Source organism: Egretta garzetta, unplaced genomic scaffold (genome assembly GCF_000687185.1).
Source record: "Egretta garzetta isolate BGI_Z169 unplaced genomic scaffold, ASM68718v1 scaffold658, whole genome shotgun sequence".
In the NCBI taxonomy this organism is placed as follows: Eukaryota; Metazoa; Chordata; class Aves; order Pelecaniformes; family Ardeidae; genus Egretta; species Egretta garzetta.
Genome location: NW_009260499.1, coordinates 5,577 through 20,624, shown reverse-complemented (window position 1 = coordinate 20,624; position 15,048 = coordinate 5,577). Strand labels below are relative to the sequence as shown.

The following is a 15,048-nucleotide window of genomic DNA, read 5'->3' as shown; positions in this document are numbered from 1 at the left end:
AGAGCAATCAAATTCATCTTCCCAAGAAGCACAGATAATTGAGCGTCTTCTTCACATGCAGTCTCCTTTCATTTCCCTTTTTCCAGATCTCTGTAGTCACTTTGTGGTCCTGAGTTGGGACCCTGCCCTTATCCCAACTTTTCAAAATGTTGCAGGAATACGCACAAAGATGTGATGGATTCTCCATCATTTGGAATTCCTGAATGTGTCATGGATGTCTTTATAAAAAGCATAATCCAGCTCAGCCCTGAGCCTGGCTCTGGGTACAGCAAATAGCGGGTGAGGTTTTACATCTTGTGTTATGTGGGAGGCCTGTGAGAGTCTCCAGTTTGCAGGATGCAATTCCCCTGCGTAGCCTTTCTACTGCTCTTCTGTTTTACCATACCTTTATTTTCTCTCGCAGAGAAAAACAAAATGCAGGACCTTGCCAGACCTGTCTTGCCATGCCAGAGATCGGGAACACCGAGCCCAGCTACAGTGGCACATCCTGGGAAAGAATCTGCCCAGTCCATCACTGCCCCATTCCTGCATCCCCCAGGCTGGGGGGAGACCACCTGCCCTCCTCCAGCCACACGCTTGGGCCAGTCTCCACCCAGTCCAACGGCCAGGTGCCATCGAGCTCCCAGGACTTGCAGCAGCACCACCTCTATTACCCCTGCAACCAGCAGGAGCCCCGAGGCACCTACGGCCTGCCCTCACTCCCTGGGCACGGCGAGAGGCCCATGTTGTGTTCCCACCTTTCCAGCGGTGATCCTGCACCAGCTTCCCACCACGAGGCCTCGGAAACCCCCTGGAAACAGTGGTCCCCAGGGCAGCGACGGCCATTGCAGCATCACGTTGTAACAGTCAGGTAAGAGGCACATGGAGAGCAGCTCGGGGGCTTTCAGAAAGCGTCTCCTGAACTTTGTGGTGGGAAGTGGGAGGGGATGGGATGGGAAGGGTCTGAGTGGGGATGCGTGAACATGGTTTTGCTCTTCAGTTTGGGACAGCAGCTGCCCCAAAATGCACGGAGGGATCCAGTCTGCTCTCTCCATCTCTGCGGAAAGCATAGAGAGGTGCCATTCCCACACCAGGGAGAGGCAGGATTTGGTTCTCGAGGTGACTCATTGGATAAAGCTGAAATTACTCAGTCACTCCTAGATCGTGCAGCTCTGATTATGCCCAGCTTCCGCGATCTTTGTATTTTCTCCTTTTCCACTACAAGACATCCAGCTGGCTAATCCTCTATCTTGGCAGAGTTTCAGCATGATAAGAGCAGAGTTAATTTATTTTTCTGCCCCCACTGAAGCTGCTGCCTGTGCTGGAAGGGAGAGGCAGCAGAGGGTAAGCACTGGCTACACCTGAGCAGAGAGAAATACAAAAGTGAGGAAGATTATTTGGTTTTCCAGGTTGGACAGCAACGAGGGTGTAAATTCTGTATCGTCTGTGAATCAGGCAAACTCCATTTGTGCCCAGAGTGCCCCAGCAAGTTGCTTGGGTGATGGATGTTTTTTGGGCAGTGCTGTAAGGACACGTACAGGATGGGCTTTGCCAACAGCCTGAGCCTCTGCCCCTTCCAGCCAGCATCATCCGTCCTTGCTGTGTGTGGCTTTTGGAGTCCACTGTTGGCACTAAAGACCCTGATCCCTTTGCTACCCCAGCAGTTGCCACCAAAGTCCGCTAAAAGATGGCACAGGATTCCTTCCCTGCCTTTGCACAGCAGTGCAGGGTTAGGCACAAAAGCCCTTTATGGTCTATTTTCTAGCCATCAGCAGAGGATTTAATTTGCTTTTGTTTGCAGTGTAGAGCAATTGCAGTCAGAGGAGTGGAGCCTGGATCCTTTTTAGCTCATCCGCTATCAACAAAATTGTCAACTACGTTCTCTGTAACAGGTTATTTAAGTAGGAAACGCAGCTGGATTGCAAATCCCTGGTAGAATGTGCAGCACTGGCAGACAGGAAAGTGATAACATAATAATGCTAGAATGGGGTTTCTAATCCAAGCAAATCTGCTTGAGAAGCTATTGTGAGAGAATTAGCACAGGATGGGCAGCACGCTGCCAGAAAGAGACCTCTCTTTAATCATCTGGTGAGGATTTTTCTGTGCTCCCCTTTCCCAAACTGCCGGCGCATTAGTGCGATGAGGAAAACACAATATAAGTTATTACACGTGCCACTGAGAGTGACTCTTCCATGGGGAACTCTCCTCCGCTGCTTTTTCGTTTCTTCCATTCATAACAACCTGCCAGGAAGGATGAGCTGCCACAGGGTCACCAGTCAGCTGCTGGGGACGGAGCAGGGGCCCAGGGCCATCTGCCCACACGGATATCGGAGTGCAGCAGGACCTTCTCCCCGTTTAAGCCAAGAGCGTAGGAGGAGGGTGGAGGGAGGAGGGAGCACTTGCTGAGCTGAGCTTGACATGGCTCTGGAGAGAGGAGGAAGCCACAGCTGGGAGCAGTAAGCTGGAAGCTGCATTGCAACCCAAGGCCGTGCCGGGCTGGGGTGTATTTCAAGGGGACGTTTTGGTGGAAATGGAGAGCAGAATGAAAGGTCTATCAGATATGGTGACCCACTGAGGCGCAGCTTTTCGGTTAAGATGTCAGTGGAAAGCTTGCCCTCGGGGATTCCTTAACCAACCTTAACAAATGTAACCTTGGCTCCCCCAGGGATGCTTCTTTATTTCATTCCTCAGAGCCTTACAAATAGGAATGACAAATGCTCCTCTGCGAAGGAAACGCTGGTAAATGTTTTGGGCAGCTCCACTGGCCTTCTGCTCCTCTAGACTGGACAAAGGCTGTCTTTGGGAGAGCCCAGGAAACAAATGAGAGCCAGGTTTTTGGAAAATCTTTGCTGAGCTGAACAGGAAATAAAAGCTATCTATCGGCATTGCTAGCCCAGCTGATGAAATTTAATAAAGAGGTATGCTCTTGTCAAGAAACAGTTTAAAAATTCAGTAGGAAAGCACTTAAAACAGGGACAATTTTCATGGATAGAGTTGCAGTGCAATTTCTAGGGGATTACATTGCTAATGCCCATTACTTTCTACAGGGTTTTCTTAGAGAGGCAAAAATGAGGAGCGACTCCATGTCTTCCCATCCTGTTTGGGTAAAATGCCAAAGAGAGGAAAAGACTCACATGCAGAGCCACTACACTTGCAGCGATGGCTCAGCTTGGTGCTTTACAGCCCCCAAAAGGGTTACCTCGCTCATTAACAGCCCAGCACTCTGGGCTTCCTAGGAAAATAATAAATGAACGCATCTTTTCTTTTTTTTTTTTTCTATCTGCAGACATGACAAAGCTTTCAGGATGCCAAAAAGGTACGTTTAATACCAAAAGTTTCCCATCCTTCTACCCCATTATCATTGCTCTCCCCCCTGCTGTTAGGAAATGCAGAGTATTATCACCGGTGACATCCCTGGCAGGCCCAGCTTCAGAGGCAAGGTCAGCACTCCCCGCTTGGGGCTTCCCATCCTCTGGGAGAAATCTCAACATGCTTGCGAGATCAATTTAACCTGCATTAATGAATAGCAACACCGACTTGATAGCTGTTCTTGGGGCAGCTGCCTGGCTCTAATCCATACCGTAGCTTTTTAGCTTGGTGCTTTACAGCCCCCAAAAGGGTTACCTCGCTCATTAACAGCCCAGCACTCTGGGCTTCCTAGGAAAATAATAAATGAACGCATCTTTTCTTTTTTTTTTTTTCTATCTGCAGACATGACAAAGCTTTCAGGATGCCAAAAAGGTACGTTTAATACCAAAAGTTTCCCATCCTTCTACCCCATTATCATTGCTCTCCCCCCTGCTGTTAGGAAATGCAGAGTATTATCACCGGTGACATCCCTGGCAGGCCCAGCTTCAGAGGCAAGGTCAGCACTCCCCGCTTGGGGCTTCCCATCCTCTGGGAGAAATCTCAACATGCTTGCGAGATCAATTTAACCTGCATTAATGAATAGCAACACCGACTTGATAGCTGTTCTTGGGGCAGCTGCCTGGCTCTAATCCATACCGTAGCTTTTTATATATATATATATATATATATACACACATGTAAAATAATCCTGTATGTATGTGCGTGTGTATGTGTATATATAGGATTAATCCAGCTTGGCCCACCAGATGAGCAATCAGGAGGATAAGCCATCCATGAAATAAGTTCACCTTTTCAAAAGACAGAGGATTTTTAATACAGTTCTCAATATTGAAATAATTTGATTGCATTCAACTTCTGTTTAAAGCTGATTTTTGTAACCTGTTTTTTCTGGAAGGTTTGGGTAAGTATCTTCCATCATCAGATACTGCAGCTGACTCTTTCTTTTCTTTCTTTTTTCCCTGGCAATTGGACATGGAATCACCCAAACCAGCCTCCAGAAATTAGGTACTCTAATGCGTAAAGGGTGATTTTTGTTCATTTTCGTAGCAAAGGCTTCACCTATGAAAACAAACTCGATAAAGCAGTCTTAAATTGAAAAAAATACCAGGCCTGACCAAAAGTCACGTGAAAAGCTCTTTGAAGGGCTTGTGATGATTTCTAATTATGAGAAATAGCTGCATTATTTGACTCAGTGAAGTTAGAGGCAAGAGGAGCAAAAGAGCAGGCAAGCAGGATCGCTACACCTCGAGGCTGACGCACACTGGCACAGCTGCTCTCAAGTTCATAAATATTTCATTTCCCCATGAAGCTCAAATATTTGTCAACTATTTTTGAACAAAGAATTTCTTATATTTCAGAAATACATCAGAATACAGGAGAAATACTTGGAACCTGCCAAACCAGAGCAGGAACCCATTCCAATATCTTATATCTCAACAGATATTTTTGAGGAAGACAAAAATTTTGAGGCAGTAAACCCCACACTGGTAAAAAATTGCAGCATGGTAACTTTGATGGATCATCCTATAGGAGACACAGTTTGACCCAAAAGAAAAATAGACCTTGGATGGAAAGATTTTAGACCAGATCTTAAAAAGTAACTGGCAAGAGTTTTGGTTCGAGTAAACTGCTTCTCTGGAAGGGTTTTGTTTGTGCAGAAATGTCATTACAAATGTGTGTGCCACCGTACCACACCGATAAGTATTCCAGGCACAGCCCTGGGCTCGTGTCTGTTCTCCAAACCCTGCAGGAAAACTGCTCTGCTGCATCTGCAGATGCTCTTGCTATAGGATCAGTGTTTGGTTCTGAGGCTGCTATCAGGGTGAGATTCACTCATCCCGCAGATGCAGAAGCCACTTGTCCACACGGTGAAAGCTGCTGGCAATCCCAACATCGGTTTCACATCAGATCGGTGGTTTCCATCCTTTTTGGCTGTGCAGATGTCCATACATTTCCCACAGGAATGCAGGCCCCTATACAGTGAGTGAATTTAGACCAAAGACAATGGGCTTGCTTGAGCTGGTTATCTTTAGGGGACCCTTCAGAATAGCCTCAAGGCTTCTCAGGGTCCCCAGGCTGAAAATCTGCAGGCCAAACTGTTAGGCAGCTACTAGCTTAGATTGCACAATGGGGGGAAAAAAGGAAGGAGCTCTTTTTAAATGCAATCCTTTAAATTAAATATTTAAAGCTTCATTTTGCCTTAGGATGCAAGAGTCTGGTTCTTATTATTTCTGATTGAAAAAGCAAGAAAATGTAAGCAGGCAAAATGTAATTACCCGAGTTAATTAGTATTGCCTGCAAACATCCAGTTGGAGGTATAGTATGTTCATTAATAGCTGTACTAGAGCCTCTAAGTTTTGCAATAAATAAATGCTCAAACCAGAAAGCCCTAATTCTTTTACTTCATTTTACTAACGCTGCATTGGTTCAACAGCAGGTTTCATGCTAATAGCAGAAGCGCCTTAACAGCTGCATTTTTTTCTTCTCCTGTTGATTCCAGTTATTCTCAAATGATCGCGGAGTGGCCCATAGCCATCCTGGTGCTGTGTTCAGTGACGGCTGTGGTTTGCACTTTAGCTGGCCTGCTTGTTGGAAATTTGCCTGACTTTTCAGAGCCCTTAATGGTAAGTCCCTACAGACAACGGGTCAACATGAACATAAGGAAAATCCACGGGCTGACCAGTGATGTGTCCTTCCTGCCATGTAAAATAAGCCTTTACTTCCTTCCTTCTCCGCAGACAGAGGCAGCGAGGCAGGACAGTAAATCAAGGGGGACATTAAAGCCACTAGAAAAAATGGCCATGTTTATCAGTGATCTGCTGTCCTGAACCCACACCTTCACAGCGTGCAACCAAAGCAACATTCCTTCAGAATGGACATAATGTGTCAGAGTAACGCACGCAATACTTGCTCTTTCTTTGACGCCGCAGAAGGAGCACAGCCCATGCCAGTGGCAGCCACCAGCCCATCTCTCAGTGATGCTGGGGACTCGCACTAGTGCCCTCACCCTGCTGTCGAGACGGTACCAGCCCACAGCAGGATTGCTCCTTTTGCTCCCCTGCCATGGCTGGAAGGCTGGGCTTGCCCAAAAGGGAGATTGGATGGAGGATCTGGCTCCTACAGCCTGTGTGTGAGGCTCTTGAAATGGAGGGACTGCCCCATTCCAAGCACTGCTGCACAGGGTCCCATTTTTCATGCAGGATCCCACATTTTCTAAAGTCACCCCTGTCTCTCGTTAATGGAAGAATCCTGAGAAAGTAAGAATAGACTAGAGTTTGTCCAGGAAGAGGAAAGTAACTCCCATTTCTGTAAGTGACTATTTTACTTGAAGAGGAGGAGAAGAGTCTTAGGAGATCAGGGAGAGAGAATTGTAGCGATCCTTGCCCAAAGAGGAAAGGAAAGGAAAACAGGGTAGGTTTAGACTGGATATAAGGAAGAAATTCTTTACAATGAGGGTGGTGAAACACTGGAGCAGGTTGCCCAGAGAGGTAGTGGAGGCCCCATCCCTGGAAGCATTCAAGGCCAGGTTGGACGGGGCTCTGAGCAGCCTGATGTGGTTAGCGGTGTCCCTGCTCCCTGCAGGGGGGTTGGGCTAGATGACCTCTAGGGGTCCCTTCCAACCCAAAACATTCTATGATTCTATGATTCTATGAAGTATTTTTTCTGTCAGCTCTGGGATGCAGTATTTCCAGGGAAAATTCAATCTGTGTACCCCTCCAAGATGCAGTAATAATCTTGTATGGTTTCTGTGCCTAGGAGGAGGATTAAGGAAAGCTAAGCTAAGCTAAAATGCAAGCTGACGACAAAACCCTTTTGCTTGCCTGCAGGGTTTCGAGCCACGAGATACTGACATTGGCCGAAAGCTGGTTGTGTGGAGGAATGTCGAGAGCCATACAGGCTACAAGAAGACCTTTTCCCTTTCTCCCTATGCCGAGAAGAAAAGGTATTTGGGTTTGGTTTGGGGGGGGTTGAGCAAGATGTTGGCTGTAAAGTTACAGATTCAGTGTTCCAAGTTATCTACGTGAATTACAACATATACGCTACGCTTATAAGTGACCAGCACACTGGAGAGTTCAGTGTTTGTCTGCAATGGCCTTGGGCTCCCTGTTCTGGAAACCAGGAATTAGGCTTTAAATTCTCCATGCGTTTATTCACCGTTTGCCTCTAGGAGACTGCAGATGTGGCTCGGCACAGGGGGCTGTGGTTTCTCACCCAGTCTCATGCAGCTCCCTATGAAGGGGCACAGGTGACCCCGTATCGAAAAGCTCCCGTCCAAGCAATGCTTTCTTTCCAAGACTGTGACGACTCTTAAGGCTGCAGCAGTGTTAGATGTGGCACCAGCACCCTGTCAGTGAACGTAACTCATAGCCAGATGATCTCTAGTTACACAAATAATTTGATCTCTCGCTAGCTATGATGACATTGGCATTGGCAGAGGACAGAAGGCTGCTCAGGGAGAACAAGAAGCGAGGACACGAAGAATGGTGGAACAAATCTACGGAGCGGATGGTTTCTTTTGTGGTCCCCCAGGTGAGTGAAATCTTGATGGGGTAGTAAGTGTTACACACCCAGAACGCAACAGCGTACAGAAATGCCAAATCAGGACACAAGGAAATGTCCTGAAAGTGCTCTCAGAAAGCAGCGTGTACAATACCAGCCTGTGAAACCTCAGCCACCGCTGGGGTAGTGGTCTTCCAGCGCTTCATAGCTGAGTGTTTAGGAAAAGCTTGTTCTGAAGTTCTGGAGAAGAGTCATTTCTCCTTAACTGTTTGCCATACTTGTTTTTCCCTTTTAGAAATATGCCTGAAAAGCACCAGTAAAAGGACTAACGTTTTTACCATTTACTCGTACCAAAAGTGAACCCTCTGAAGAAATGGCGCATGCCCCACTCCCTCTCTGTTCCCACTCCCTCTCTGTTCCTTCTTTTCTTCTTGAAAAATATAAGCGGCAGTAAAAACTGGAGAGAAAAAAGAGGAAAACTCCAAGACACCCAAAATTTGTCCCAGAACAGATGCTAGTGAGTAGAGGAAAGAGGAACAGTGTGCGGATATTTTTACACCCTTCCCTGCCTCTACTCCACCTCCTAAGGTCCTTAGGAGAGCTTCTGGCTGAACTCGAGCCCCTCACTTTGTAACAGGGGCACAGACCCAGAGGCCAACACTCACTAAAAGCACGCTGACAGCACGGAGAGCGTATTGTGAAAACGCCCCAGCGCTGCTCTCCTGCTGCTGACAGATGGGCAGGAGCAGCGGTCAGCTCACACGAGGCAGATGCTACCACTCGCTACAAGCTACTCTCTTTGTGACCTGCTTCCCTTCAGGGAGCCTCCATAGCGGTTGTATGGACAGAAATATATATATTTTTAAATTTTTTTCTATGCACAGAGAGTCTACCCCAAACAGCCTGGCTGATTTATCTTCATTACCTAATTTATTTTTTTTTTTCTTTCAGAAAAGAGCTATTCCCAGCTGGTATTTATGTCCACAACTGCTGGGAGCTTATGGAACTTGCAAGCTATTCAGTCCATGTGTCAAATTGAACAAGACAAGGTTAGTAATGTCAGGAAGAACATATATACATGCTGTCTCTCTTCCGACTGCCGTAATCTTTAATCTCTAGCTGAAAGGAAGCCAGGCAGAAATAACGTAAGCTACAGAACAGGTTTCAGCCTAGAGGACTCCAAAGCACTTTAGCTACTGAGCAATATAGGGATGATTCCACCTGTCACTACAGCCCAGCTGCAGGGTAGCAGCTGCCATTAAACAAGAATAAACGAACACTGAACAAGAGCTTGGTCCAGAAGCCAAAGGTGCCCATCAGAAGCTGCTGAGAATTTTGGGCAGCAAAACCTAATTACCGAAATGGAGCTATCATCTTGGAGCCAGCAAGTTTTGCAAGTGGGAGGTTTAATTGGATAAGCTGTCTTTGCCACAGGATATAAATTTTCAAATCAGAGGTTATAAAACGTAAATAATGGACAGGGTTTAATTTTTGCAAAAGGCCAGCATGTTTCAACAGCTTTAGTATTTGCAGTTTGGCATTGGGAGGATGGTGAGCTGGGGCTGGTGCAGCTGGAGGGGAGGATTACTGCAAGGAGCAAGGAACACTATGGGGCTGCGAGGCGGAGAGTGCAGAGAGGGTCTGACATGATGCTCCCTCGTCTGTTTTTCAGATACGCTCACACGTTCATTTTAGAGACCTCTGCCAACGTACTGAAGCCAACGAATGCTGCCCGAGCTGGTCTCTGGGGAACTACATTGCTGTCCTGTACAACAGATCTTCGTGTTTGGAAATAACCCAAGGAGACATCTCCCACACTCTGGCCCTCCTTCGTGCCTGCGCTCCAGACTACCACAAAGGTATCCTCACCCCATCTTGCATAGGTCCTGAGGCTGTGAGGCAGAAACACTCTCAGTGCGCCAAAGTCCCAGACAAATGCACCCGCTTCAATGCCATTTACCAGCTTCTTCACTTCTTGGTCGACAGAGACTTTCTTAGTCCCCAGACAATGGAGTACCAAGTGCCATCTCTCAAATACAGCCTGCTGTTTTTGCCTACAAGGAAAGGTGCATCTATGATGGGGATCTACTTAGACAATCTTGAATCCTGGGATCTGTTTGATAACTATACATCTATCACTGGAATGGACCTGGGCCTTAAACAGAAACTATTCCAGCACTACCTTTTACTGGATACGAAGTATCCAGTCCTGGCAATACTAGCTATTTTTCTAAGCATTTCTTTTTATTTACGCTCAGTCTTTATTACCTTGATGGTCCTGCTCGCTGTAGTCAGCTCTTTAATGATCTCCTACTTCTTGTACAAGGTGGCCTTCAGATTCACCTACTTCCCTTTTGTCAACCTGACAGCAGTCATCATTCTCAGCAGCATTTGTGCCAACCACACCTTTGTCTTCTTTGACCTCTGGAACCTCAGCAAGAACCAGAACCCTTCCGCTGGGCTTTCTCAGTGGGTGAGTCAAACCATGCACCATTTTGCATATCTCACGCTGGCATCTTGCTTCACAACAGGTGCTGCCTTCTATGCCAGCTACATTAGCAATATAATAGCCATCCGCTGCTTTGCCATTTACATGGGCACCTCCGTGCTGGTGAATCTGGTATTCATGATGACTTGGCTTCCTTCCTCGGCCGTGCTGTACGAGCGCTACATAGCAACGACCTGCATTTACAAGCCAGAAGACTACTGGAACGACACCGGCCACAAGAGAGTCACGCTCTCCCTCCATTACGTTCTCAGGGGTCTCCAGAACACGCTGTCTGAAACCTCCAAGCTGCTGTTTGAAAAGCTGCTGCCTTGTGGGGTCATCAAGTTTCGGTACATCTGGATCTGCTGGTTTGCTGCCTTAGCGATAGGAGGTGCCTACATTTCCTGTTCCAACCCGAAACTCAAACTCCCGACGCTTGAGACGTCATCTGTCCAGGTGTTTAGACTGAGCCACCCCTTTGAGAGGTACGATTCTGAGTACTGCCACCAGTTCATGTTTGAGAGGCTGGAGCACGGAGAAGGGCAGCGTATGCCTGTCACGATAGTCTGGGGCATTCTGCCCGTGGATAATGGGGACCACTTCAACCCAAAAAGCAACGGCACCCTAGTGACAGACGTCACCTTCGCAATCCAAAGCCCTGATTCCCAGAAGTGGCTCCTTGAATTCTGCCAAAAAGTGAAGAACAGAACTTTCTATTACCCCGACGCAGAGCAGAAATCTACTGTGTGCTTCATGGAGGAGTTCCTCAGGTGGATGGACAGTCGCCAGTGCTCCCAGCGGGACCACAGCTTCAACCTTTGCTGCAACCAGTTCTCCTTCCCTTACGGAAGCGAAGTCTTCCTCCACTGCATCAAAATGATGCTCCTGGAACGAGGCCGGGAAGAGGCAGAAACGTACGATATGGGCCTCAGGTTTGACGGAGAGGGGAATCTCGCTGCCTTAGTGCTGCAGTTTCAAACTATTTATCACTACAGCTTCAACTACAGCAAAGCCAAACAATTCTACGAGGAAATCAACCTCTGGGTAACAGAGGAAATGAAAACTGCCCCCGTGGGGCTTCAGAATGGGTGGTTTACCAGTAAACTAGAGCTCTACAACCTCCAGCACAGCCTCAGCACAGAAACGATGGTGGTCATGGGGCTCTCTGTAGCCATTTCCTTCGTGGTGCTGCTTCTCACTACCTGGAATGTTCTCCTTAGTGTTTTCTCTGTTACTGCCATCGCGGGCACTGTCCTGGTGACCATCGGCCTTTTGGTCCTCTTGGAGTGGCAGCTCAACGCAGTGGAGTCGCTCTTCATTTCAGCTGCCGTAGGTCTCTCCGTTGACTTTACCGTCAACTACTGCATCTCCTACCACCTGTGCCCCCATTCTGACCGCCTGAGCCGAGTGGCCTTTTCCCTGAAGCAGATGAGCTGTGCCACGGCCATGGCAGCTTCTGCTCTCTTCTCTGCGGGGGTCATTATGTTGCCTGCGACAGTCCTGGCATACAGGAAGTTGGGGATATTCGTCATGATGATTAAGTGTATCAGCTGTGGGTTTGCCAGCTTCTTCTTCCAGTCACTGTGCTGCTTCTTTGGCCCAGAGAAGAACTGTGGGCAGATCCTCTGGCCTTGTGCTCACACCATGAAAGACTATTCTGACGACTCCGGGCTGAACGGAAGCTTTGCCTGTGGGGGGAGTGAGAAGCAAAACCGGTTGCGGAAAGTCCAGGAGTCCAACACGGCAAATGAGCAATATGAGCTCCAGCCCTTGTCGAGAAAACTCAGTGACAGTTTTGACAACAGCACTTCCACAAGCAAGCTGTCCAACCGACCGTCAGTGCTCTCTGAAGACACACAAGTTGAAGACAACAGGTGCCCCAGAATAGGAATGCACCCTTCCCTTGAAAGAGAGAGACAGAATCTGCAGGAGACCCTTGGAGAGCAGCAGGTTGGCCTGTGCCAGTGTCCTGCTTTGCAAACCTCCTCTCCGTACAAGCACAGCAGCTCAGGAGCAGAAATTCACAGGGAGAGACTCTGCCGAGATTGCCGATGTCGAAAGTACTGTCCAAAAGCTTGGGATGGGTCTGGGCTGGACCATATCCAGCCAGCTGGTGCGAAAGAAGAAGGGCAGCTCAACAAATCACAGTGCTCTAGCGACACTGCCCAGCAGCAGTTGGATTATACCTCAGACAACAGCCATCTCCCTGCTGCTGACATCTACAAAATTCACAGATGCCTTTGTTCTCTTGGCAGCTCCTTTGACATGCTCAACATCTCCAGCGAGACGTCGATCAGTGATTTTGAGCAAGGCCTAAAGCTTGCTGAATCAGCCAGTTCTTGTCCTGATGTCTTAGAGCTGTCTGATTCGTACAGTCAAATGGAGAGAGGTTACTTGAATGGGAAGAGAGATACCCTGCGGCTGGACCTGAGGGAGACTGTCTTTGATATCTCTCCGGCAGCATCACAGCAGAACAGCTCTTCATGGAAAAATCGTTTTGGATTAGGGAGCGAAGGTCCGGTTGTGTTACCGAACAGCCAACCAGACATGCCTGATGTTTGGATCAAACGATCTAGCGCACAAAGTTCTGGTTACAACAGTTGAAACCTTGCAGAAAACAAAACGGTACTGCTGGAGAAAGGGGAAGTCGAAATCTCCTTGGAACTGTAAATATCAGTTTTTTCCTCAGGCCTCTCCTAGAGCTGAGACTGTTTCTTAGTATTTCAGCTGTGCAAATACCTGTGTTTTCACAGAACCAGCAAATCTGATACTAGTGAGAGGATGTGAGATCGGTCTTGATGGAGTACAAGCCCTTTGACCTTCCAGTGTCTGGTGCCATATTCACAGCTGTACTGCAGAGCTTCTCCAGTAAACCTAGTTTGTCATGTCCCACAGGGTGCTTAGATTTTGTTTTCTTGTCAAGGCTGCAGAGGAGAGAAAGAATGAGGTGAATCTCCCCAGACATCTCCCCCATCAACAGAGAAAGAGAGCTCATGTAAAAAAAATATAAAAAATCCAAACCCCAAACCCACAACTGTTGAAAATCTAGATATCAAGTGCAGAGTGTATTGTCAATAAAAAAAGAAAGTCTTTCATTTTCTACTGAGTCAGAAACTGCTTTATGTAAAGTCCAGGTTCACAGATCTCATCAAAATAGTTCAGATATTAGAAAAAAATCTCGTTGAGACTTTTGAGTTGACTCAGTCTCTTACTGATCATGGATGAGGCTGCGGAATCTAGCCCAAATCCATTTTCAGTAACAATCTCAGTTTGTTTTATCCGAAGAAATCCTACTACTGCCAAAGATCTTCAGTGTGAGATTTCCCCTTTGCAAGAAGTGTCCTCGTCCCCTCAGGGACTCGGGTGCTTTGCGTGTCATTTTCATCGCTTGTTGCCACTCAAGGCATTCCCTACAAACATGTAACTTTTTAATATTTGCGTATCTGGTGAATCTTGAATTTTACTTTTTTTTTTTTTTTTCTCTACCAGAAACAAACAGGAAAACAAACACTTCATTGCCTTTATCTGTTGAAAAGAGAAAACATTCTCTATACAAGTTGACGTAAAATAAATGCTTATGACAAACTTTCCTAAATCTGTGTGATGCTTCATTTTCACCAAGAACACCGTGGTTCATTTTCTTAATCTTTTAAGTGCCTAATGTATTTTCAAAAATAACCATCAAAAGGGAAGTACACGTCTTAAAAAGATTTGCTCGGACACCCACAAGTAGTTTGCTCTGCTCTGTGGGAGACAGGCCACGACTGCTTCATGTAGGTGAGGAACACACTCTTTTAGACCCAATAACCCTGCTTTAAACATGCGATGTTATTTCAGCTTTTGTGCATTTCAGGGTTTGTGTTTTCACAGCGCAATTCTGGGTGTTCAGATGGGTTATTTTGGCAACCAGAGCTGCCCTCGGGCTGTGAGCCAACGCTGACTGAAACCCTCTCCACACAGCAGCTTTTCATAGAATCACAGAATCCCAGAACCGTTTGGGTTGGAGAAGCCCTTTAAGCTCCCCCAGCCCAGCCGTTCCCCTACCCCTGCCATCCCACCCCCAAACCCTGGCCCCAGGCACCGCCTCTGCCCGGCTGTTAAATCCCCCCAGGGGTGGGGACTCGCCCCCTTCCCTGGGCAGCCCCTTCCAGCGCCCTACAGCCCGTTGGGGAAGGAATTGTTCCCAGTGTCCAACCCAACCTTGCCCTGGCACAACTTGAGGCCGTTTCCCCTCGTCCCATCGCCCCTCCCCTGGGAGCAGAGCCCGATCCCCCCTCCTGTCAGGCAGTTGTAGGAGGCGATGGTAATTTCACATTATATTCGGAGGGACTTCTCACCCGTTTTGAAAACTGTATTGGGGAACACCGCAAACACATCTGAGAAACAGTGTCCAACCCAACCTTGCCCTGGCACAACTTGAGGCCGTTTCCCCTCGTCCCATCGCCCCTCCCCTGGGAGCAGAGCCCGATCCCCCCTCCTGTCAGGCAGTTGTAGGAGGCGATGGTAATTTCACATTATATTCGGAGGGACTTCTCACCCGTTTTGAAAACTGTATTGGGGAACACCGCAAACACATCTGAGAAAAGCGGGAAACACTTTATCCTTTCCCCTTCCAGCGTGGGAGGGCAATTTTAACCGCCTCCAACGCAAGGGGCACCACCGGCGCCCTGAGGGCACAGCGCGGCTCCCCCCGGAGGCCCCACAGAGGCCTT

At 47.7% G+C, this 15,048-nt stretch overlaps 1 protein-coding gene across 1 annotated transcript; it reads left to right on the top strand.

Moving 5' to 3' along the window:
* Window positions 1-301: 301 nt before the first annotated feature.
* Window positions 302-12,940, top strand: DISP2 (dispatched RND transporter family member 2). Its single transcript, XM_035900107.1, is given in 8 exon segments — window positions 302-352; window positions 354-850; window positions 3,266-3,295; window positions 5,849-5,972; window positions 7,176-7,291; window positions 7,760-7,878; window positions 8,800-8,897; window positions 9,521-12,940. Coding segments are annotated over 8 exon segments (4,455 nt in total).
* Window positions 12,941-15,048: the final 2,108 nt, after the last annotated feature.